Below are 25,074 nucleotides of genomic sequence, written 5' to 3'. Positions count from 1 at the left end.
TGCCTGAGCCTATGGGGGGAAATGCAGAAGTTGCATTTCCCAGGAAACAACGTCAGGTTTTCTCGCAGACCCAATTAGGGGTGGTTTTGAACACCTTCGGCATAAATAACAAGATGATGCTTTTACATATATACGTGATTTTTTTTATGCTGGTAAATGCAGAATGATGCTGAAATGTGTTCCTTTGGTTTAAAACAACTTGGCGAATTCACTGGTCGAGAATTTGGAAACCAGCTCGGCAGAACCTGGAAGTTGATCGATGGAAGTGAGAAACGTTGAATCCAAAATCAGCTTAAGATGAGAACGATGCTGTGATCATCATGGTTGACACTTTTGGGAGGAATGGCCCTTTTACATCGCCGAGATAAAGATGGGATGGACATTGCCCAAAACAGACATTTTTTATAGGGCAGTGTTAATGACGATTCGTGTTGAGCTTTTGTTATTTGCACATCACTGCCAATGCAATAGTAAACATAAAAGATAGAAATTAAGATGCAGAAAATGTAAGTATATATATTTTTTTAATTGAAATAAAAATGCCGTCCCTGTTTTCCCTTCAGATATAACAATGTGCAAGTTGTAAATGAATAATCTGAGTCTCCTTGCACCACATAATTAATGCAACCCGTGATTCAGAAATTCAGCTACAAAATCAACATTTAAGGCATGTAAAAAATACCATTTCGGGAGAAATAATGGTGCCAAAGTAATGAAAATCTTTGAATGCAGAAGTCAGAATTCCTCACATTCACACATCCTAAATGGAAAAGACAGGTTACATAGAGAAACTATTCTTAAACTTAGAACAAAAATTGACGAGAGAAGAAATGAAATTATTAAATGCTGCAAAAACAAGGACGAAAAACCGTGCACATACGTGGACTCTCTCACACTTTCCCAAAAGCGTTTGTCTCGAGAAAAATTTAGTTTTTCTCCCAGAAAGCACGGGCAGGGTTAAGGAAACATCACATAAACTGTTCAGGTCAGCGGGCTTGGTTCTTTGGGTAAAGTCACGTGGGTTGAAAATAAAATAGATTAAATCACGACGTTTAGGGCGCAGCACAAGCGGTCCGTCATCAGGTGGGACAACCAACAGGAAGAAACAAACTGCTGAAGTGGGCGAATCGGAGTTGCAGAGAGTTCCGCTTCAGCAATTTGTTTCTTGCTGTGGTTGTCCCAACACGATGACGGACCGCTTGCGTTGCGCCCGAAACGTCGTGATTTAATCTATTTTAATTTTTTGTCTCCCCCCTCCTCTTTTCCGAACATAGATGGACTCGTCCATCTAAACAAACTGTCAAATCGCTATCCGTGGTGCTAACGTTTAAAAATAAATAAATACAAACCGCCACTTCTTTCAAATGTTCTTGCCGTTGTTTTTCACACCTGATGATGACTCGCGAGAATTGTATTGTTTTATATATTTAATTATTTTATTGTTTCCCTTCAACGTGACTTTACCGAAAGAACCAAGAATATGAATCACTGCAGTCACGAAAGCTTTAAATCAAAATTTAAGGTGGAAACCCTTTTTGTGGGGTGCGAAGCGTGTCAATGACCAACTAGGTTTCGGTGGTGGTGGTGGTGAAGGAGTGGATGGTGTTGGTCGTCGCGTGGTGAAATCATGGATGACGCCGGTGCGGCAGTGCAGCGCTCAGGATTTAGTGCGGAGGGAGTTGGGGGGGGTAAGGGCTGGATGGGGCTGTCCCCTCGCACAGCCCCGGGTTGCCTGCCCGTTCATCACCTTTGCGTTGGTGTTCTCCATCTCAACTTACAGCTGTTTTTATTGTCATAATCAGGGATAATTTTAGATGCGCGATGTGTTGATGATGCACCCAAGGCCACACTCGTCATTCTCGCACTATCTGTCTCAGGAAAACAGTATTATTGCATTCCAACACTCCCTGCCCTTTCCAACTTACCCCCCTTGAGTGCTCGTGTATCTGGGTGCACCATCATATTCTACCCGGATTCTCCTGGAGGTGGTCTCGCGTCAAACTCACCCATGTTTTACCACAGGGTCCGGGAGTCAACATCTCACACCGATCTTTGCCAATTCTCTCTCACATGGGAAACCCATAGCCAGGTCACTCGCTACGTTGCCGGGATGAAAACCCAGGTGGAGAGGTTCGGTTTGTGTGTTCTAGTTGACCTAAGCGCTAGTCGGGGTGCGTGCATGGGGTGAATGCATGGTGTGTGTGTTCTCCATCTCAACGAGCTCTTCAAGCATCTCTGCGAAACGCACAGGAACGGTAATGGGTACACGTAGCAATAAACGTACCAACATACAGTCAATCGTATTTTAAATCTATATTGAAAACCAATTTCTTTAGAGCTGCTTTTGGTGTTTAGTTTGTTGGCCTTCTCCCCACACCTCCGGTAAGCATGGCTGGCTACGTACGGTGCGAAAGAAGTTCAACATACACACATGCGTACGTACGGCAGACTTCGCATCCTACGCTTCAGGCCCAGCAATACGCAAATAGCTTTTTTTATTACTGGCAAGGCTTTGCAAATTCTTACACCGATGCCAGCCTGCAAGCCAGCACTATGGAAGCAGGATTGTTGCGGTCCCAACTCAAGGGTTTAAACACACAGCACGATTCCACCTTTGGGAATAGTTCCCGCAAGTAAGGGGAGGAGCACTCTAGATTGTTATTTACTGGAACATTTCAACATACGAACCTCACTGCAAAAGTTTACTGTTACAATAAATGGTCAATTTAAAAAATGGTATTAAATCTACCTTGCTTTAAAATTCGGTGTTAAGTCTCACTGGCAATGGTTGACAGCGTTCTGCATTTAATTCAGAGCGCAACGCTGTGCGTAATGGCCTGATACATTTCATGACCATGTCATAGATGCTAGACTGTGTTTGAAACGTGCGATGGATGCTATTTCACAGTGCGTTGTTGTGACAGATGCTAGACTGCGCTTGGAACTGTGCCTTGCATAGAGTCCTGAACCCACAAATTGTTTATTTAGTAATAAGAACACTACATGCAATTTATATGCCACGGCAGCGAGATGTTAACTACCCTGCCTGGTATACAGGAGGTCGTGGGTTCAATCCCGACCCGGATGCCTGTTGTATATTTGGAGTTTGCACGTCTCTCCCTGTGGTTGTGTGGATTTTTCTCCACGTTGTCAAGTTTTCCCGTCCACATTTAGAGTATTTGGCTGCAATGCATTTCCACACAATAAGCCACTTCGTTGAGCTATCAAATGTGGCCAGGTCGCTTCTGAAAAGGAGCTACGTAGCTCAGTGGGGCCTTATATGGTAAAATGAAAAGTTTAAGAGTTTAAAAATAAGTATTTTTTTATATGTTCGGCCGTAAAAACATTTTCTCTAAATGTCAACTGTTGACAGTACCGTGTTGCCATATGCTCGTTGATTTGTACCGATTTTATATTTGCGCAACACATTGTTACCACGAAACTATGCATCACACGTTTGAAAAGTTAAATCGTATCATAATTTCTCCGCACCTCCGGTTAGCACGGTTGGCCAAGCACGGTGCGAAAGAAATTCAACACACGTACGTATGTAATTGTCCAACATTCGCGTAAGCCAAAAGAGGCACAATCAACCAACAGAAAAACCACCGTGGCACGCACGTACCCCGTAAAGCGGCATCTCTTGCAGAGCGGTCATCGATGATGCCGATGACCTGCTCCGCAAAGTCTAATGTGCTGCACTCCCCCTGGCTCCAAAGGTCATGGAGCTGGTTCTCCAGCGACAGCTGCAGCAAGAACCTCTGTCGCACGCGGCAACGGCAACGTCAGTAAGGCGCGTTGAGGTTTTCAGGGCGCATCATTCGGGCAAGCTGCATCTCGCTACGCCGCAACGATCAGGCAACGTATGCGGGTATGTGGAACTTCTTTCGCACCGTACGTAGCCAACTGTGGCTAATCGGAGGTGTGGGGGAAGGTACAGCAAACCACAAAAAGCAGTTCTAAAGAAATGAGATTTCAATCTAGATTAACAACACTCAGGTATGTATGTTTTAAAACGTTTCCAGTCAATCGGTGTTGATACGAGCGAGAGGAAAACCCGAGTGCCCGGTGAAGACCTGCACGGGCGAGGGGGGAGGCAATACTATCCCATGCAGATGGAACGGATGAGAGATTAGTCCACACTTTATGTACCATCTTGTGCTGGCCAGCCAGGTTATATAGCAACTCGACGGACAACAGGAAGGGAGTTTTGAAACATCTGTGTGGTCTACCTCGCCTCCACAGTTCTCGATTTCGTGTGTGTGTGCGTAGACATAAGGCCTACTTTGGAAAAACAAGCGTAACAAATAATAGATAACGTAGGGTCAGAAATGCTTTATACAAAAAACTAAACTATTGGTGGAGCCCCCATTGAGGTGCTGCTAAATCGTTTATCGGACGACACGAGTGCGTCAAAAGCACGCAAGACGTGGACCCCCCGCGTCCGTCACGGCAACGGGAGAGTGCAAGCCGGCCGCTGAAGCAGGCCATCGCACCTGCAAGTCCACCTGGTGCTGCTCAATGATCTTATTCTTGAGCGGCTGGAGAAGAGACTCTTCGGAGGGCTGCCACAGTGGCATCTCCTCCTCCTGCGCATGCACGCATGGCCAACGCAGCACAAGGGGGAACAACACACGCTGGTAAATAAGCCCATCGGGTTATAAGGACTGGGGACAATTGATGGCAAACAGAATGATTGTACATTGCTCGTGTGGCAGCCCCTTTTGTCAATCCACTGCTGGATGAAGACCTTCCCCCGCACCGTGAAGGTCGGGGAGCGTGCATGTTTGGGAGAACGGAAGTATCTCTCTCGCATCACTACTTCCCACTCCACGCACTCTGCTACCTCTCTCCCCTCGCTCTACTTCCCACTCCACGCACTCTGCTACCTCTCTCCCCTCGCTCTACTTCTCACTCCACACACTCTGCTACCTCTCCCCTCGCTCTTCTCCCCTCCGTACACTCTGCTACCTCTCCCCTCGCTCTTCTCCCCTCCGTACACTCTGCTACCTCTCTCCCCGCTCTACTCCCCTCCGAACACTCTCCTCCCTCTCTCCCTGCTCTACTCCCCTCCGTACACTCTGCTACCTCTCCCCTCGCTCTTCTCCCCTCCTTACACTTTCCTACCTCTCCCCTCGCTCCACTCCCCTCCGTACACTCTGCTACCTCTCCTACCTCTCGTCTCGCGCTACTTCACCTCCACACACTTTCTGTTCCCAGTAGCCTTGGCATTCGCCCGAAGCTCCCAGTCAACTGTTCGCTCAGGGGGAGGTCGCTCACTCTCCTCTGTTGCCCCCCATATTCTGGGACTCCCTTTGCCCCCGGCCACCCATGCTGTCAGCTCCCTGCTCGCATTCAGGCTCATGGACTTACTTTTATTATTTTCTGCCGATGACTATTTACAAAACATGCACAATGTTTAAATGCCTCGTTAGGTGCCGTTGCTTAGATGTTCAATTGTGTAGTAGTTTCATTGATAGGTGGCTGGTTAGTTGTTTGGTTTCGTTTGTTTTTGTTTTTTCGTTCAATTGCTGAATAATACAGAGGGGAATGTCAATGTTTTTGTCTCTTCCTGAATGAAGAACTATTAATGCGTATTTGCAAATGAGTGTCAATGTTATTTTCTAATCGTCAGCGAGCGATTGTCAATGTTAATGTTTATTCGTCAATGTTTCGCGACTGTCACATGCCATCCTATGCCCGGGGGATGCTCAAATAAACCACCGGATTGATTTCCGTCTCAATGTCACTCGCCAGGATGAGAGAGGGCAGCCGGCGATGACGCGGCTGAGCGGCCTCCTTTTCCCCCGCCTCGTCCATATTGACGTCGTCCTCCGGTTCAGGCTTTACCACGGCGGTGGTGGGCGCGAGCGGTGCCGATTGTCGCTCCTCCCCACCCTGCTCCACCCCCAGCTCCTTGACCCTACATGCGGACATCACAGACGAGAACAAAGGGCAGACCGCCTTGACACCGCAGCCCTCCCAATACTGATGACTCATTCCACCCCTAGGATTTGTGTGGTGTGTGTATGTGTAGTGACTGGGAAGGTCACTGTTTGGTGCCAGGCTTGCGAGACCACGGCGGGATGTATACTGTTGTGTGTGCACCCCAGACACGGGGTGTAGTACCAGCCCTAGTGCGGGCTTGGGTGAGCGCTGGTTAAGCGCGGTGGCACCACGCACAGCGTGCGGTGCGGGCTCCCTTTGAGAGAGCGAGAGAGTCAGCCAGCTAGGGTTACGTTGGGGGCATGATATTCTGGCTGACCTGGGGACATGTGACAGGATGATACTGGAGGAGGGCAAGGGCGAGAGAGATCGAGAAGGTGGGCGGGGCAAGAGGCGGAGCCAGCCCCAGCCCGGCCCGATATAAGGCCCCCCCCCCCCCGTGAGGGGCTCGGGGTTCTTACTGTTGGAGAGGCAGGAGATCCACGTCAAGCTTCTAGCCCAGGGGTGTCCAAACTTTTTTTCCCAAGGGCCACATACAGAAAAATATACGAAGGACTGGGCCACTCACTAGACGTGAGGTATACTGCCTCACTTCTCATGCACTAATATTGGCAAAATCAATCAAATGCAGGTAAATTACATTTGATAATTGAACATGTTTAAAGAAAAAAAGCCTCCATCATTAAATTTTTTACAATAAAGTTGGCAGGTCATTCTCTCAGTGACAGCCTCAGATTGGTTCTTAGGGTGCTGATCCACCTTCATTGTCCTGTATGAAGGGAGAGACAAGAAGAGAAATAGGGGATGTGGATATTTCAAGCTTATTACACAAATAAATTATTGGGCTTGTTAACACATCAACTAATGTTTGCTAAAAAATTGTCATCAACTTTAATTGACTGAATTTATTAAGTAATTGGGCTTATTAACAAATGAAAACTGCGTGTTAAATTTTTTACTTACCTGTAATGGGAAGAATGTTGCGCTCAGTGGGAGCAGTGATGCTGCGCTTTGGTCTGAAGGATAGCTGGCAGGTCAGGAGTAAGTTAGGTAGTTGAGATCCGAAGGACGTCACGGAGATCGCTGTCGGTCGTTCTGGTTCTCAGTCTGCTTTTGTTCAGCGTTAACAGAGAGAATGTCCGCTGACAGATGTATGTTGAGCCGAACAGACTCATTATTCGTTTTGCGTGGCGTCTCATCAGAGGAAACTTGGCCTTTTCCAAGCTCCGGTAGAAGTCAGGTAGGGAGAGAAGCTAATGCTGATTCTTCAGAGAATCATCACACTGAATTTCGATCAGTTCTAATTGCAGACTCTCCTCCACTTCTTTTGCATCCATTGAAAACGGAGCCGCATATAGTGTGATTTCCTTCTCAATGACAGAAATATCTTGGAAGTGCTGACTTAATTCTGTCATGAGAGATGTGATCACAGACACATATTCTCCCATTGTTGCAGAGAGCTTGGCATTTGGAAATGTGCATTTGATTTTGGTCAGCGTGGGGAAGTGCGCTACATTGAAGTTGCGCAGTTGTGACTCGAAGAGACGGAGCATCGCATGGAATGCTTTCATGTGCGCATACAGCTGTGGTACCAGCTGCTCTTTGCCTTGTAGTCTCTTGTTCAGGGTGTTGAGATGATCAGTGAGATCAACTAAAAAAGCCAGGTCTGCCAACCATAAAGGGTCACTGATCTCATGGAGAGGTCTGCCCTTTTCTTTCAAAAACTTGTCGATATTTGATCTCAGGGAATAAAACCGCTGCAGCACGGAGCCGCGACTGAGCCAGCGCACTTCAGAATGATAGAGTAGGTCCCCGTATTCAGCGTCGACATCAGAGAGGAACGCTTGAAATTATCTGTGGTAAAGCCCTCGTGCCCGAATTATGTTGACAGTTTTCACAACTGTGTTCATCACATCGCCAAGCTGGATTATCTTGGCACAGAGGGCTTCTTGGTGGATGATACAGTGCATTTTGACAGCCTCACCTCCGCTCTCCCGCACCTTGGCACTCACCATAGAGGCCATTCCTTTGCGCTCGCCTGTCATTGCTGGAGCCCCATCCGTTGTAATTCCACACAACTTGTCCCATTTAACTCCAGCCTGGTCAATTGCATCTGACACAGCTTCAAACATGTCCTTCCCAGTTGTTGTCCCCTTTAGACTCCAAAGATCGAGCAGTTCCTCCGTAATGCAAAAATTATCAACTCCCCGCAAAAAAATGAACAGCTGTGCAGTGTCCATGGCATCTGTGCTCTCATCACATTCAATCGAGTAAAAATCGAAAGCACAAGCTTTATCTGACACTTGTAGTTTTAAGTTAGCCGACAAGTCTTCAATTTGCCGCACAACCGTATTTCTGGAAATACTAACAACGTTGAAATCCTGCATTTTCTCCAGGCACAAAATTCCCATGACTTTAGTGAGGCACTGTTTGATGAAGTCACCGTCTGAGAAAGGTTTCCCGTGTAGGGCAATGAGTTGAGCTACTTCATAACTGGCTATTGTTGCATTTTCTTGAGCTTTGTTAGCACGAAAAAAAACCTGCTGCTGCATTAGCAGGCTAGTTGCCATTTGCTTTACCTTCTTCTGCTCGGTGCCAGTGTAGGACGTGAAGGTCTGATGTTTAGTTTCATAATGCCGTCGTACATTGTACTCTTTTATCACGGCAAGACTCTCACTACAAATCAAACAAACACACTTCCCCTTGGTTTCTATGAAAAAATATTCATTTTTCCACTGAGTCTGAAATTTTCTGCACTCGCCTGCAATCTTGCGTCTCTTCGGTTCCGGCATTTCTGGTGACCCTGAGCAAATTTTTTCTTCGATTGCTTGCTTTGTGGAGACGCTGCCTTGTTCAAGACAATAGCGCCACCTAGGTTTTAAACGAAAAAGTTCAATACAGTGGGCCATAGTCCATTATATTTTTAGACTTTGATATGGGCCAATTAAAAATGGATGGCGGGCCGCAGTTGGCCCACGGGCCGTAGTTTAGACACCCCTGTTCTAGCCTATAGCCACACGGTCCGGGACCCAGCTTGTGGTCCGGACCGGGATAGTGGAACCGTGTCTAGTTCCGCCGTAACGTGGTTAGTTGGGTGGTAACCACCCGTGGGTATGTTGTGTCAATAGCCCTGGAGTATGTTGTGTTAATAGCCCTGGAGCATGTTGTGCAAATAGTTAATAAACGTGTTGCTCCCAAGACAACGTCTGCGACTCAGTTGGACTCACTACGTATGTACACACGTGCTTGTGTGTATGTGCATAACCTTATGGCAAGAGGTAGTGTGGTGTTTAGCGCACTGCGCTACGAACTTGGAGACCCGAGTTGGATTCCCGCTCACGGCCAACAAAACCGGTGACGATGATCTCAAGCGGTCCTGGTCTTCCCCTAGGTCGACTCAGCCGCAAATGAGTACCTGGTGCAATGCGGAGATATCGCCACGAGGGAGACAAATGCAGCCGGGTACAGTGCTGGCCACCCTGCCCCCTCATGTGCCATGCCAATTTTCATAGGTGCTTGCTAACAGCACCTGTCCCTACCGTCTGACAGGGCTATATGGGGGATCTTTGTCTTTGTCTACGTAACCTTATGGGAGGAGTGGCAGTGCAGTGCTACAAACTCGGCGACCCGAGTTCGATTCCCTCTCACGACCAATAATGGTGGCCAATATTTTAACCAATTATGGGCCTCCCCCTCGGTCGACTCGTGCTTAAAATGAGTACCCGGTGCGGCGTGTAAACGTTGCCACTCGGGACAGAAAGGCGGCTAGGTGTGGTGCTGGCCACCCCACCCCCTTCATGTGCCGGTGACAGCCTTCAATAGGTGGTCACAAACAATACTTGCCCCTGCGTACCCCACATTCGGCACTACAATTCACACACCCCTTCCCCCGGTGATTTGCCTCACCTGTCTGCGTATCGCAGCGTGTTGTTCGTGTGGTCACAGGAGCTCATCGCAGGAGAAATCATGGCGATCTGCAGCATCCACACGCGAGCACAGCGAGAGAAGCGGGCAGCGAGTGTGTATTCTATGTGCACAAAGCGGTAGTGGTGTCCCGGTTAGCGCTACGCTGCGCTGTGAACCCAGCCACTCGAGTTCCATTCTCGCTCACGGCCAACACCAGTGACAATAATCTAAACTGGTTCTGGGCCTCCCTAGGTCGACTCAGCCTCAAATTCGTACCTGGAGCAGTGCGGAAACATTGCCACTAGGGAGACAAAGGCAGCCAGGAGCGGTGCTGGCAACCCCTTTCCCTCGTGTGCCGTGCCGGCCTTCATAGGTGCTCGCTAACAGCACTTGCCCCTACAGCAGGTACTCATTTACTAATGCTTTATTATTTATTTACCAGGTAAGCCCGTCTGAGCTATATACAGTAAAACCTTGGATTGCGAGTAACTTTGTCTGCGAGTGTTTTGCAAGACGAGCAAATTTTTTAAATAAATATTAATTTGATAAACGAGCGAAGGTCTTGCAATACGAGTAGCACGTATACGCTTTGTACTGCCGAGCGTCACGTGATCACAACTGATATACGAGTGCTTTGGATTACAAACGCGTTTCCGGAACGAATTATGCTCGCAATCCAAGGTTTTATTGTAGCTATTTTACAGAAGCAACCTGCCCACAAACTCAACGAAATGGCTCATCATGTGGAACCTTATAGCAGCCAAATACTCTAAACACGCATTTCTAAACGTGGACGGAAAAACTTGACAACCCAAAGAAAATTCCACGCAACCACAGGGAGAGACGTGCAAACTCTAAATACACAGGCGTCAGGGTCGGGATCAAACTCACGACCTCCTGCATACCAGGCGAGAGAGATAACATCTCGCCACCGCGGGGCCCCGAGTCAACCTAGGGCAGAGGCCCAGGACCAGTTTAGATAATCGTCAACGATGGTGTTGGCCGTGAGCAGGAATCGTACTCGGGTCGCTGGGTTAGTTACGTAGCGCGCCAACTATTGCACTACCGCTCCCCACAAACGCTAATGCACATGCACGCGCACACACACGTACCATGCAGGTGCGGGAGTTCTCCCCGATGAACGAGTCCCTCAGCACCTGGGTGAGTTTGCTGCCGCGGAATGGCGTGTATGCCTTGTTCTGGCCCAGCGCTCGGATGCACTCCTACACAAGCGCACGTCGACACGTGAACGCACGCAGCACACGCATGTACAACAACAACAACCGCCGCCGCCATACGCCACCAGGTGGCAGCGACGTCACCACGGCACTTGTGCCAGGCTGTGCGCACTTCTAGGGTCACGTGAAGTGTCGAACGCCTGCTGGCAGGAGGTCACGGGACAAACCAAGGTGCCATGGTTTGACCAACTGAGATGGCCGATGCACCACCTGTGCCTCCGACTGTGCCAACTTGCTGCATTTTACCCGTCCGGCGCCATGCTCATTGTTGTGAGCGTCGCTCCTCTGCCTTCCGTTGTTGCTGGAGCGCGTCTGCCCCCAACTGCCCAGTAGTGTCCTTCACGAGCCTCTTCCACAGAAGCCAATCTTGACACCGCTGCTACCAATCATTGGCAAGTCCACTCAGCTCCACACTCTCATTCCACATCATTCCATCTCTTGTCGAGCCCGTGCCATACCCGTTTAGCACCCCCACGCAGACACGTGCGCGTCCTCATGGAAACGAGGCACAGCCAACAAACCCGTAGTGTCAGACAGGGGGGCATTCTGAGCCCCCCACAATTCTCAATATTTTGGTACAATAAAGCAATGGGCATTACAGTCTTTGTTCACATGCATAGCAAGTTTGAGGAGCTTGAGCAGATCGTATAATTACTCATTCTGTTTAGCGTTTACTGTTTGTCAAAAAGTATGTTTAACATTATCCGTGTCGCACCCCTCTTACATTGTGTATTCCCGCCCCTCCACTCCCCCTTTAAACAAAGTCATGCAGTAACAGGGTTAACAGCCATGGGCAAGGACCCCCTTGACAATCTGTGCAGGGTAGTGTCCCGTTTATACGATAGGAGATAACTTACGTTGAAATGAAACATGGATTTAAAGCAATAAAGAGGTAATAATGTACCTGTCAATCAACGGGTCGGATAGCCTAGAAATCATTTACAGGATCCCCATTTATTTCCATGGAGATTTTTAGATGCAGTTAGCAGCCCTGCACAATGTAGGGCTTCCTTACGACAATACCACAATTTGACCATACTGCACCACGCTGGCGAATTAAGGTAGGTGAATGTGCGGAGCATAGATGCGAGAGCCTCGGAGGTACAGCGCAACAATGGACTTTGCTGCTATGTCCCCCCGATACCCATGGCGTGGTCTCTCAAAAGCCCAAGGACACATATTTTATACATTTTGGTCACCCCTCCCAGCATTGTCCAGGCTCAAACCCGATTGGCGTCCAACATCTGATATCAAGTGCATTCTGGGTGATTAAGCCTTAGACAGAGTGTGATATTAGAGCGAAAATTGTACTGGAGCCAACGGCGCTGCTGCAGTTGTAGTTACGTTTGGGGAGGGCCCGTCCATAGTGGGGTGCGGGGCCCCAGGGTAAATATCACACCGCGTGGGGCCGCCCGAGGCCTTCAAACTAAATTATTACATCTGACACCGTGATGTCGAAGTGCGTGGCCCCCCACCCCCAAAACGCTGGGCACGGGACGGTCGTCCCGATTAGCCGTATCCCTAAGGGATGGCTCTGCATTTGGTCCCCAGGTCTCTGCACCGCCCTGGTGGAGAGATGGCCAAGCGGTATGGCGTTTGCTGCAGCTGTTGACAGTTCGAATCTAGCGGCCGCCCTTGCTGCATACCGCAGGTGTATCAACCCTAAAAATACACGGTCGGCTTCGCAGCGGACGTTAAAGATCCGGCGACGTCGTGTGCACGAGCAGGCCCATTGTGTGCCGGCGTCACGGTCCACGTTTGCCAAATTTGCAAACGTACCCTCAAATAACTCAACTGGGATTATACCGGGGACCGGCAACTAAAATAACACGCGCCATTGTTTTTCGAATTCGTACAACAAAAAAAAACTAAATATTTCAAGAGCTTGTATTGCATGTGAATACAAGACACTGCTGAATAAACAATATCACGAAGCAGTCCTTAAAGAACCGCATGCCACTCCAGAGCCGCAGGTAATAACAATCATCAGTATGGGGGGGGGGGGACTGCAAAAAAAGACTTGGCAGTACCGTCCTGAAAGCAAGTCACGAGACTCGGCGAGGGTTTGCTGGGCAAAAAAACAATCCAATAACAAACCTTCAGCGCCAGCAGGCTCTTGTTGATCTCGGCGCCCTCGCGGCACATTTGCAGGTCGGAATTGCCCGTGTCGGCGCCGCGCTCGCTGCCGGCGAGATCCACGAGCGAGAACTTGCCGTGCAGGAGCTCGCCGCGCCTCAGTATCAGCTGGAAGATGGCGTGCGAGCGCGACGACGTCGCATTCGCCGATGTCTGGCCCGACGTCCTGTGCGCGCGTCACACGGGTTCCGCCCGCGTTAGCAAACCTAGAGGTCTGTGCGCCAAGGAAAGCCTTTCCCGTTCCAAAACGCCTGCAAGTGCCGAACCTCGAAACGCACAAGCGGCTCGTACTCGCCGGAGAGAAACGTAGCGACACGATCGCCGCACTCTACGATATTCTGGTGCCAAACTGTGCCACACGCCCTCCCGCATGGGCCTTGTGGCAGCCTCGGTAACGATCAAGTTATTTTATTTTAGTTTTCATCATGTACACGTACGTCACCAGAACTCAATCAGAAGAAAAACTGATGATGTACGCGTGCGGAACGGGATAGGCTTAAGTTGTGTACACGCGTATATATATACGGACGTGCAGGCATTCCTCGATTCACGAAAGCGATGTGTTCCATCCAAAAAACACGGCGTAAAACAAAACGTTGTAAATCAGAATGTTTTTCTTTCGGAGTCATTCCAACTCTACTCCGAACCTAAAAATGCATACCTATATCACTTTTCACAATACAAAACAAATATTAAAACAATTGGATACCAGTAATAGGTGTTTACCCTTCTAGCTGGCACAAAAACTGACACCTTTATACAAGGGGATCATGTTTGCAATAACCACAACACAAGCAGTCAAAAATGCAAACAAAAAGAAACAACTCTGATAATGATATTGGCACTGTCCTTGAATTTGATTGGTCCACACCCGAGACGGATTTTCTTAGAGCCTAGTCTCCACTGGTGTTGGACCAGATGACACCATAAGGCGTGCAACTCAAAAACAGCGCACTATCAGAGTATTGAGAGCTCGGGGTAAGCCTTTACATTATGAGACCTCCTTTGCCAGTAACAAGATATAGTAATAGGTTTTACCCTTTTAGCTGGCACAAAAACTGACACCTTTATACAAGGGACTAGGCTCTAAGAAAAGCCGTCTTGGGTGTGGACCAATCAAATTCAAGGACAGTGCATATCATCAGAGTTGTTTCTTTTTGTTTGCATTTTTGACTGCTTGTGGTGTGGTTATTGCAAACATGATCCCTTGTATTAAGGTGTCAGTTTTCGTGCCAGCTAGAAGGGTAAAAACCTATTCCTATATCTTGTTACTGGCAAAGGAGGTCTCATAATTGGATACTAATTAATTAAATGAAAGTATTATTATCACCAAATTATTTGTTTTATACATGTGCGTGCATGCTGACCTGCACTTGCTCCCAGTCTCAATGAGGGCGAGCACCTCTTCGCTGGAGGAGACGGGGCACTCGATGAGCCCCAACACCTGCACCTGCTGCTTGCTATCTTCCAGTATTCGCAGGGGCGCCCGCTTATTCAGCAAATCGAACACCTGCAATTCCAGTCACACGGAGACAAAAACCCCCACCCACCTCATGGCCTTAACAGACTTTTGGGGCAAGTGCTGTTATAAGCGAGCACCCTACCTTTGCCGGCACGGTACACGAGGTGGTGGTTGGTTATGACATTATAATGCATTATAATAAGGTCGCACTCAGTACACACAAAGTGCCTGCCACCAATGAACCACAATACCTTGCCGATTCTCGTCAAGAAACATAAACTATCATCGCACGAACACCGGTCATCCTCACAGCAGCGGCTTTTGGCTTGGCCACCGAACAAAGGTGGTCACCACATCGTGCGCTTTCAGAAGCGCTCCTGCGGCCATCTTCAGTGCTCTTCCTTTGGGTATTATGAAGACATTTTTAAACCTGGATTGAAAACGAATTTCTTTGGAACTGCTTTTTGCGTTTAATTTGTCGTCCTTCCCCCGCACCGCCGATTAGCACGGTTGGCCACATATGGTGCGAAAGAAGTTTAACATACAGCAATAGGTTTTACCCTTTTAACTGGCACAAAAACTGACACCTTTAAAAGGGTAAAACCTATTACTATATCTTGTTACTGGCAAAGGAGGTCTCATAAAAGTTTAACATGCTCAATCATGCTCAACCATCTGTGTCTCCTCGGCGGCAAATTTTACACGCCACACCAGGTATTCCACTTTGAGGCTGTCGACCTATGGGAGGACCCAGGACGGGTTCGGATAATCGTCACTGGCGATGGCCGTGGACGGGGATCGAACTCGAGTTGCCGGGTTCGTAGCGCGGCACGCTAACCGCGACACCACTGCTCCCCACACACCCCAAATAGCATTCGGGTAAGGAACCCAGGGGGCCCATGGGCTGTACCTGGTTCACATTTATTTCATACAACCGGCAGTTTGCGCACCGCGCTTTGAACCTGGCGACCTGAATTCCCATTCCCAGCCATGGCTGACATCAGTGGCGAGTTGATGTCCGAACCGGTCCTGGGAAGCCCATTCACCAACAACCCGCACTGACCAGCATGCTGAAGTTACCCATGACGGACGTGACATGGGGAGGGGCCCTTCATTCAGAGGTTGAGAAAAGACTATAAAAATTACATCGCATTCCATTCACACGCACATCTGCACACATGCTGCATTCCCACGGGCATTCCATTCATTCACACGCTCACACTCATTACATGCGCACGTCCTCACCTTCCCGCTGTAGATCTCAAAGAAGGTGGCGTACACGTGCAGATTCAGATGTCTGTAGTGCTTGTCTCCCTGCAGGTCAAACACATCACGTGCTAGGCAGGATGGGGGAGGGAGGGTGGGAAAGTCAAAGAAAAATTATAAATTCCACCTATCATCATTATTTCTATGGGACCATTATGCCAGTATCAAAATATTGAATGATTTAATTTAAAGTTTTAACTATTCTTGACCATCGGTAATCATCCCTCCTAGACGTACATCATCCTGCCCAAGCGCTCTTACTTTACTTGGGTGACCACCATGCACACATGGGTTATTATACGGCTATGGGGGCTAAATGCTGTGCAGCAGACGGCAGTCAAGCAAACCAAGTGTTGTACTGTATTTCTATGCTCTAACGTCTATGCAACCCACTTTCAACAACACGCACTTATCAGCGGGGAAGAAGGATAATGCTCGCGGCTGGCATCTCGCGAGGAGGCCCTCGTCAGCCTCTTTTGATAATTGTCACTATCGCCAGCATTTTATTTGAAGATTTCAGAGTCGCTTGCTCAGCTTTCTAACTAGAGCATAAGTTCCATGAGACACCCAACACCAGCTCAAGATCCCAGGGGTGCTGGCTCGGTGATATGAAGTGGACATTGCCATCAAACCACTCGGCCACCTCCTCCAGTACTAATGTTGACTATGCCAGAAGAGAGCTTCAAAATGATAAAGACAATTGCGCACCCCCCAACACCCCCCCCGCCCCACCCCCCAATGATGGGCACGCGGACAGCGTGGGGGGTGAGGGGGGAGGGGGCTACAAATAATATAATTAAATAACAATCACATGCGGGGGGCCTTAGGAGGTTGTTAAGACGCAGACCGCGAAACGATAGCCTCTCGTGGAGTTGAGAATCTTCGGTTTTAATAGTGCGCACTCCCGTTCCCCAGAGGTTAACGGGCCGCGACCCCGTCGCAAAAACTGCTCCACCGCCAATGACGAAGGGCGACCGCGCGGTGGCCTAGAACTCACGTGGGTTTTGCCGCTTCCCGTCTGTCCATAAGCGAAGCACGTGGCCATGCCCTTGTTGAAGATTGACTGCACCAATGGGTAGGCGGTGAATCTAAACAAAGAAACAGATCCCCCGTGTAGCCTGAACAGACTGTTGGGGCAAGTGCTGTTCGCGAGCGCCTATAAAAGCCGACCCGGCACATGCAAAGGGGTGTAAGGTAGCCAGCACCACGCTCGGCCGCCTTCGACTCCCCAGTGGTACTGCATACACATCGCACCAGGTACTCATTTGAGGCCAAGTCAACATAGGGGAGGCCCAGGACGGATTCAGATATGTCACTGGTGTTGGCCACGAGTAGGAATCAAACTCGGGTCGCCGGGTTTGTAACACTACTGTTCCCCAAACACAAACGACTTGTTGCGGCAAGTGGTTAGCGAGCACCTAACACACACACACACACACCCGGGTGGGGCATGGTGGCAGCAAGTAACCACACGCACAGGCACACAGACACACGTGACACATGCACGTGAGCAATTGCAAGGACACAAAGATTCATCACCCACCCTCACTTGATGCAGTGCACTTGCCACATCTAATTTCAACAGCCATTTACAGCGTCAAATCAGACCAGCTGTTTTAACAACCCTATTTATCTAAAGTGTTTTAAAGGGCACATGGCCCCTATTATAGAAGTAAAGCTGGTAGCCCTGAGCTCCAGGGTTTAAGCCCGGTGGGGGGGGGGGGGGTGGTGGGTGGGGTTCGATGTCTCTGATTAGCAAGGTTGGCTACGTACGACGCGAAAGAAGTTCAACGTCACAGCAAGGACCAAGGCCATGGGGTCGGCAACCCGCGGCTCCGGAGTCGTATGCGGCTCTTTAAGGACTGCTTCGTGACGTTATTTCTTGGGGACCGCAGTCTCCTATTCACGCGCATTGCGGCCCTTGACATTTTTTTTTCTCTACCGAATTTGACAAAAACAGCTCCTCTTGTTACTTTGGTTGCCGACCCCTGACCTAGGCGCTATATAATGCACTGCTGATTGAAGGAAGAGTGTTCATGCATGGCAATGGCTCAATGGGGTGGTGGGTATGGGGGGGGGAGTGGCAGTGGGTGGGCAGCGGCGGTGGCAGCGACCCAGCCGCGCCGTCTCACTTGTAGACGATTTCGTTGGAGGTCGACTCGTCGAAGGCATAGTCGAAGCGGAACGTCTGGTTCTCCAGGTACTTGGTGAGGTCAACCTTGTGTTTGGGCTCGTGGATCATGAGCACATCGCGGCTGGGCACCGTCACCACATCAATCTCCTTCTGCGCCAGCTCTGGGTCACGCGTGCGCAGACACCACCAACGGGATCGTCGTCCGATTTCGCAATTAATTTTCGGGTCACATCGCGCAGGTAAAAATGGGTGTCGTAAGCAATTCACAGAATTTAACGAACCGTTAAGATTGTTGTGAATTGCTCGACAGCACACCGGATATACTGAAGCAGTAAGAGACTGGCACACGTTTGCTCACGTTACAACTTTTATAAATTGGGTGTGTTGGGTGGTGGAGGGTGTACGACACACATGTACTTAAGATGACCGGACCGATACAAAATTATGAACCATAATATTGGTCGCAAAATGCCTAGGCATTAAATTTCAGCCATCATCATCGTAAAACCGATTATAGAAATATTTGTCAACAGCTCTTGCATGCGGTCTTAGCGGGGGTGGGGGGGTAGCGTGGGGGGGAGTAGCGGGGGGGTGGGTACTACGTATTGTTCGGTATGTGACTGCAAATGAGTCTTGAAATGCTACACAATAAACATTCAACTAGATTGCAAACTCGTTTCTTTAGCACTGCTTTGTTTAAATCGTTGTCCTTTCCCCACACCTCTGATGGCACGATTGGCTACTAATGGTGCAAAAGAAGTTCAACATGCATACAATTATTCCTGCGATAACACACGGGCATCATCAGTCGTGAGTGCAGACAGCTGAGGTTTGTCTACAGGACCAATCGCTGAACTACTTGTGTAATCCCCGTTATCTTCTTTGGTTCTTTCGGTAAAGTCACGTAGAATGAGAATAAAATAATACATTGAGAATGTTATTGTGTTATTTTATTTTATCAATTTATTATTTTATTCTCATTCTACGTGACTTTACCGAAAGAACCAAAGAAGATGAATCCTTGCAGTCACGAAAGCTTTAAATCAAAATTTAATTCCCGTTACACTGCAAAACTGACTACGTAGCCTCCCACCCACGCCCCCCTCCCACCCTCACACCCCCCCTCCCACTCACGCCCCACCTCCCACCCACGAGTACCTTTTTTGTTGAGTGGGCGCTTTCTGACGCAGACGCAGATCTTTCGCTCCTCCACCTGAATAGAGCCAAGGTTCACACGGTATAAAGTCAGAGTACTGAAAGAACGGAACTTGTATCGTACCAGGTAAGGCCCACTGAGCTATGTAGCTCTTTCCAGAAGCGACTTGGCCACAAGTGATAGCTGAACGAAGCGGCTTATCACGTGGAAATGTGTAGCAGCCAAAATAATACTCTAAACGCACGTTTAGAAATGGAGAGAAAAACCGGAGCACCCGGGAAAAAAAATTCGTGTGACCACGGAGAGAACATGGAAACGCCAAATATACAGGCACCAGGGGTCGGGACTGAACCCACCGACCTCCTGCATACTAGGCGAGATAGTTAACAAGGCATGGGGAGGGGGGGCCTTCAAGAACCTGGTCAAAGATGGAGAGCGGATGGTAGTCGAGGTTGGCACGGTATTCCTGGATCATCTTCAGGAACACCCAGTGAGGACCATTAGCTGTCTGTGTTTTAAATGAACACGGCACATGCAGGACATCACATGCACATGCAACATGAGCACGTGGCACAGGTTTGCAAGTGGCTATTATTAGTGTTCGTTCCACAACCTCCATTGATCCATTGACATATGAACCTGATGGCAGGACCCCGGGGTCCCATAAGCCCCCGGCTCTCGCATGAACTGCATTGCGACGTCATTTAATGTCTGAAGGCGACCGATTCGGCAATCTATTCCTCTCGATGAGCTCTGCACGATGCGCTTATCAAAGGTTCAAAGTTTTGTTCCTTCTGCGCATTCGTCCTCGCTGCGCTTGGACGACACGGCAACAGAACGATCCGCGCCAGGTGGGTCGCGGCGTTTTATGTGCGCGGTGGGACGGAGTCGCCAAAAGTAAATTAGTTCATTGCGATTTTCACTTCCGTTTATTCGGGACCCCGGGGTACCCACCATGAGGTTCATATGTGCACCCCACTAAAATAATACGGAGAAATGACGGTGAAAAGAACGTTTTATTTCAAAGCTTTTTTGTGGCTCTCGCCACACTCAATGCACTTTATGAATCCCTTTGACATTCTCCTTTGTCATGTATGCAAGCCATCGGTTTCGCAATATTCAATCACCCTTTCGAGAAGACTTGTTATTGAAACATCACAGGTGTATCAATACAGTGATCGACCTGTGTACAACATTACAATGTACATGTACAGCCCTTTAATAATGTATTTGGTCACTCTTCCATCTATTTTACAATTTGATGCAGAACGGCCGATTCTGTACAATATCTTCGCTTGCAGTTGCATATGACGTCAGTTTACATTCGAGTGAAATAATTACCCTAATTCCATGTCAATGTTTACATCACTACACTTTGCTGTGAACGGTTTTAAATGTCATTTGTCAGAAGATAACCTTTGTTAAAGGAATTTAATCGAGTTTAATATTGATTCATGTCCGTGCGTTCTTTTTCTTATTCCATCTGCGACGCTATTGCTTGCTCTTTGGTTCTGTCGGTAAAGTCACGTAGGTAATTTTATTAAGTTTTTACCTACGTAAGTTTACCGAAAGAACCAAAGAATATGGATCCGTGCAGTCACGAAAACTTCAAATCTAGAATTAACCACGCTATTGCTTGTTTCCTCTGATTTCTCTTCACTTCGTAGTTGCACGTGATTATTTGTTATTCGCTTTTGTAATTTTGATGACTCGGGGTCCACACTCCCTGCAAGTGAATCTCTCCGTTCTCTCGAGGATTCACCTGCTCATTAGAAATTAGTGGAGGGCCTCAAAATTCGATGACCCGGTACATCCTCTGTATTGATGGCTTGTATGTTGTCAGTGGCTTAAATGCGTGTTGATGCACTGGCTTTGCATATGTGCAGATAAGCCAGACGAGCGGTCCACTCCAGTCATGGATGACTCCTATGGCAACGTAGCAGCGGATCATGTTAAAATTGAGTCCTATGAAGGTACGGCTTGAACACCATTGTGTATACAATATCACCACATTAATTGCAAGCTATGTAAACTCTTTTACTGTTACTTGATGTTACTGTTTATATGCTATCCATAATAGAGGTTATTTTGAGCTACATCGTGTAAATCAAAATGCGTCGTTAAACCCACCACCACACGACACGGCCAATTAATAATGTTTGTCACATAAACAAAACTGTACTCGAATTGTAAACGTTGTGGGTTTTACCCTTCAACGCACCGGTGTGCTGAACTAGTAACGAATTGGCAGGTTCTGTTTACGGAACAAACCTTACTAATTAGTTGTCTGGTGGTAGAGAGCTTTAACGACACATTTATATTTACACGATCTAACCCAAAAACTTCCGTTATGGATATTGGTCGCGAAAGCCCACGTGTTAAACTGCTTATGTGTCATTTAAAATATCCCGTTTATTCGTAGTGTTATATTGCGGAAAATAATATTTTGTTGCGTTAATGTTATTGTAATGCAGCCCTACCACCGCACGCACACCCGTGCTTGGTCACCGTCGGTTGGTAAAGGAACCATTTAGATATCACTTGCCGCTGATGGTTGCCGTGACCGGGAATCCAAGTCATGTCGCGGGTTCAGTATTCCGCAGTGCAAGAACCACCGCACTACCGTTCACAGGGTCACTCGCGCAAAAGTGACAGGTGCAGCAGTAACTTTGCCTGACAGCAGTTTCGTTTTGAACACTTGGCCGCTTGTTTTCCCCCACTTCCAGATGACGACGCTTATTTCTCCAATTCCATACTGGTTCCTCAATTGACGGAGCAAGGCTCCGTGGAGTACACTACCAAGAAACGCTTTGGTAAGTGTGAGTCGAAACGGTGGATGTTTAAAACAAATGCTGGTGGCACCAAATGAATGCATGCAAAAAAAACCCGTCGTCAAATTTGCTTCTTCGCTCAAATTTGAATAATTTCTAGTTCCGTGAGATTTTTAAAAATACCATTGTGACCAACGCGAACACCATTTCTGTAATATGCCGTTTTAACGCTTTGCATGGATACCCTATCGCCCGGCCACGTTACGTGTCTTTCAACCGAGTAATTTGCCCGGTCGACACTAACTTTAATTTCTACTTTATTCAGTTTAAACGCGTGAGAGCAATGCGACTGGCGCATCTTCTGCTGCAGGTAAACGTCTGCCGGAGAGCCATCCAGATATCATCATTGAAGGCGTGACCTCGCTGCCCAATGCGTACGAGGTAGGCGCTGGCCAGTACGCTTCGTCAGAGTCGGAGAAAGGCCAAATGACCGAAGCAGAAGAAGAAATCGCCGCCACCGCCCTCGTGAAGGCTGCAGCCCAGCCGCCGAGGGGGCGTCGTTCATTCCCGCGCAGGCAAACCATCGGCAGGAGGGTCTCGGCAAAGCGACGGGGCAGAAGCCCTCCGGTGGAGATGCCGAGCCGTACGAGCGCAAGTGCTCGCTGGCGAATGCAGCCTCCGCCGACAACCCGCACCGCTGCAAGGTGTGCGGTCAGGCGTTCGCGCAGGCGTTTGGCCTGCGGCGCCACCTGCAGATGCACTCGGGCGAGAAGCCCTTCTGCTGCGACGTGTGCGGCCACTGTTAAAAACGAGGGAGTGCGAAAGAAAATGTGGCCGGAGTGGATCAGGGGCCAGAGCACTTCTCTGGCGCCGCTGAAAACCTCGGTTCAAATCCAGCTTTCAGTTTCTGTTCTCAAGTGGAGTGACTTGACGACGGTCTTGGCCTGGTCACAAATGACTGCACAAAACCCCACCACGTTGAATTTGGCTTTCGCTTTACAGATAAGTCCCCGAGTTACGATGGTCCGACTTACGATATTTCGATGTTACGATGGCGATAGCGATACGACAAAATTGTAAAATATTTAAAATTTCGCGCGGCAGGCAAACGCAGCAGCATACGAGGTACGATACTGTGCGTTGGGACGCTGCCGGGATGTTCGCATCTCCCTCCTTGTGTGGTGATGCCTCACTCTCAACACTCTGGTCGACGGAGTGAAGTTGTCACGGTGTTAGCGCGTGTACTGTACCTGTTTTTTTTACTTTACATTTTGCTGTGCAACACAGTATTGTAATTAATAAATACATACAGTATATAGTTGATACAGTACGGTACTGTAAATTGCTCTGTTTTGCTAAATTATCACCTTTCTTTAAGACTCCTGGGTAGGCTAGGCCATCTTCGACTTACGATATTTTTTTACTTACGTTGGGGTCGTCGTAACGCATCTCCATCGTAAGTAGAGGACTACCTGTATTTGGCTGAACATTTATCTTTATCGGGACGAATGGGAAAGTGCACCGCCTAGTATATGGATAAAATACAGTCGCTGAAACAGTTGTCAGAAGTCATTCTATGATGTAATTTTTTGCGGGCAGTCCTTATAGCATGTGAGTGAGTGAGACTTTGGAGACTTGGTGTCTCCCACAGTCTCACTTGTGAAAGAGGTGTGCTATTTCAATATGCTCTTTTCATCTGGTTATAGTCAGAAAGATCATCGCAAGCAGCAGTCATGTTATGAGACCAGATAAAAATACAACTCGTAAGATTTGAGACAATGCCACAAGACAAAGAGCAGATTTCAAAACCATGCTTATTAAGGTGAGCTAATCAGGTAACTTGTTTCGGAGAATATGGGTGCGTGTTTAAGGTTCAATGTTTTTGGCACAGTTCTTGGTACTGGTTTTAAATAACCAGATAAAGAGTTTTGAGTGAGGTTATGTAGCGAAGTCGAGGTTTAAGGTAAATGCACAGATAAATGGGAAGCCGAATTGTTAGCAGCAGACACTGCTACGAAATTGTCCGCATCGGAGGCAGCAGCTGAAGCAAGGGTGGCTGTACAAATGTGTTGTCAATGCTTGTGGAATTCTCATCTAGTACAAACCATCCTGGTGTAGCGAGAGCACCGTGGATAGTGCAACTGTGCTGAGAACCTGGCAAAACCTGAGTTTCTATTTTCTGGCCACAGCTAATATCGCTTGCAAATTTGTATTTGTGCCGCTCCTGGGTTCCAACCACTTCAGCCCGGCACTGACTAGCGTGGTGAAAGATGGTCAAGCAATCCCCCACAGTCAGCGCGCTGGGGAGGCCTTCCATCCAGCAGTGGATGGATAAAGGATTGTAAATTACTATTTGTTCTTATTACTCGCGGATATAGCCTCAAGATTGATGGCTTTTGTGACTCAACAGCCATCAATCGCCAGTGGCAACGCGTGCCCGGGTAACACTTACACCGCCTCACCGAGGTTTTCGGAGCCTCATATGAGCGCATGGAAACTTGCACTGGCATAGTCAACAAAGCCCATATTGTCTCCCTTCTCAGACAAATATGAAGTAGCACTAATTGGTGGAAATTCCAAATTTCTATGATGGGAGAGGGGGGGGGGGCTTTCTTTCCATGGAGCTCGTTGACCCACAAGGTGGTACTCGATCGATTTATCACAGAGGGATAATGGTGGGCCAGGTTGATCTCCAACCAATAATTTAACTTGTAACTTTCTTATACCCCTTTTACACCATACAACTGAGCCGTGCCAAATAAGTCTGTCCGTGGCTCAGTAGGCACCGGTTTAATTTTTTTTACCCCACTCATGGTCCTGCTTGGCCCCAAGACATATTCAGTTGTCTTGTGAGGCCAGAGTTGCTTTTGGCTCAGCTTTGCAAATATCCAGTGGGATCCACACACACACACATACCGAGGGCCGTGCGCTGGTGCAGCTCAGATGTGTTCGACTGGTGCTGTCAAATGCTCTTTAAGTTCATGCATAAATGTGTTTGACTTTTAAAGGCCAATATAGTTCATGCTGAATTCACTGTTGGTGAAAAAGTGAAATTTTTG

General features: G+C 48.2%; 1 protein-coding gene across 1 annotated transcript; it reads right to left on the bottom strand.

Annotated features, from left to right (window-relative positions):
- Positions 1-507: 507 nt before the first annotated feature.
- LOC142929774 (kinesin-like protein KIF2C) lies at positions 508-20,001 on the bottom strand. Its single transcript, XM_076071701.1, has 12 exons — positions 19,663-20,001; positions 19,247-19,301; positions 18,087-18,249; positions 16,888-17,042; positions 15,934-16,025; positions 14,594-14,736; positions 13,188-13,392; positions 10,965-11,075; positions 9,853-9,920; positions 5,755-5,923; positions 4,497-4,589; positions 508-3,761 (listed from the first exon to the last, which is right to left on the bottom strand). Exons 1-12 carry the CDS (start codon positions 19,861-19,863, stop codon positions 3,534-3,536), a joined length of 1,683 nt encoding a protein of 560 aa, XP_075927816.1. The 5' UTR covers positions 19,864-20,001; the 3' UTR covers positions 508-3,533.
- Between the last annotated feature and the right edge of the window lie 5,073 nt (positions 20,002-25,074).

The sequence above is a fragment of the Petromyzon marinus genome, chromosome 1 (genome assembly GCF_048934315.1).
Source record: "Petromyzon marinus isolate PM22_M1 ecotype Great Lakes invasive population chromosome 1, UKy_Petmar_22M1.pri1.0, whole genome shotgun sequence".
Lineage (NCBI taxonomy): Eukaryota > Metazoa > Chordata > Hyperoartia > Petromyzontiformes > Petromyzontidae > Petromyzon > Petromyzon marinus.
This window is presented reverse-complemented; position numbering and strand designations above follow the sequence as displayed.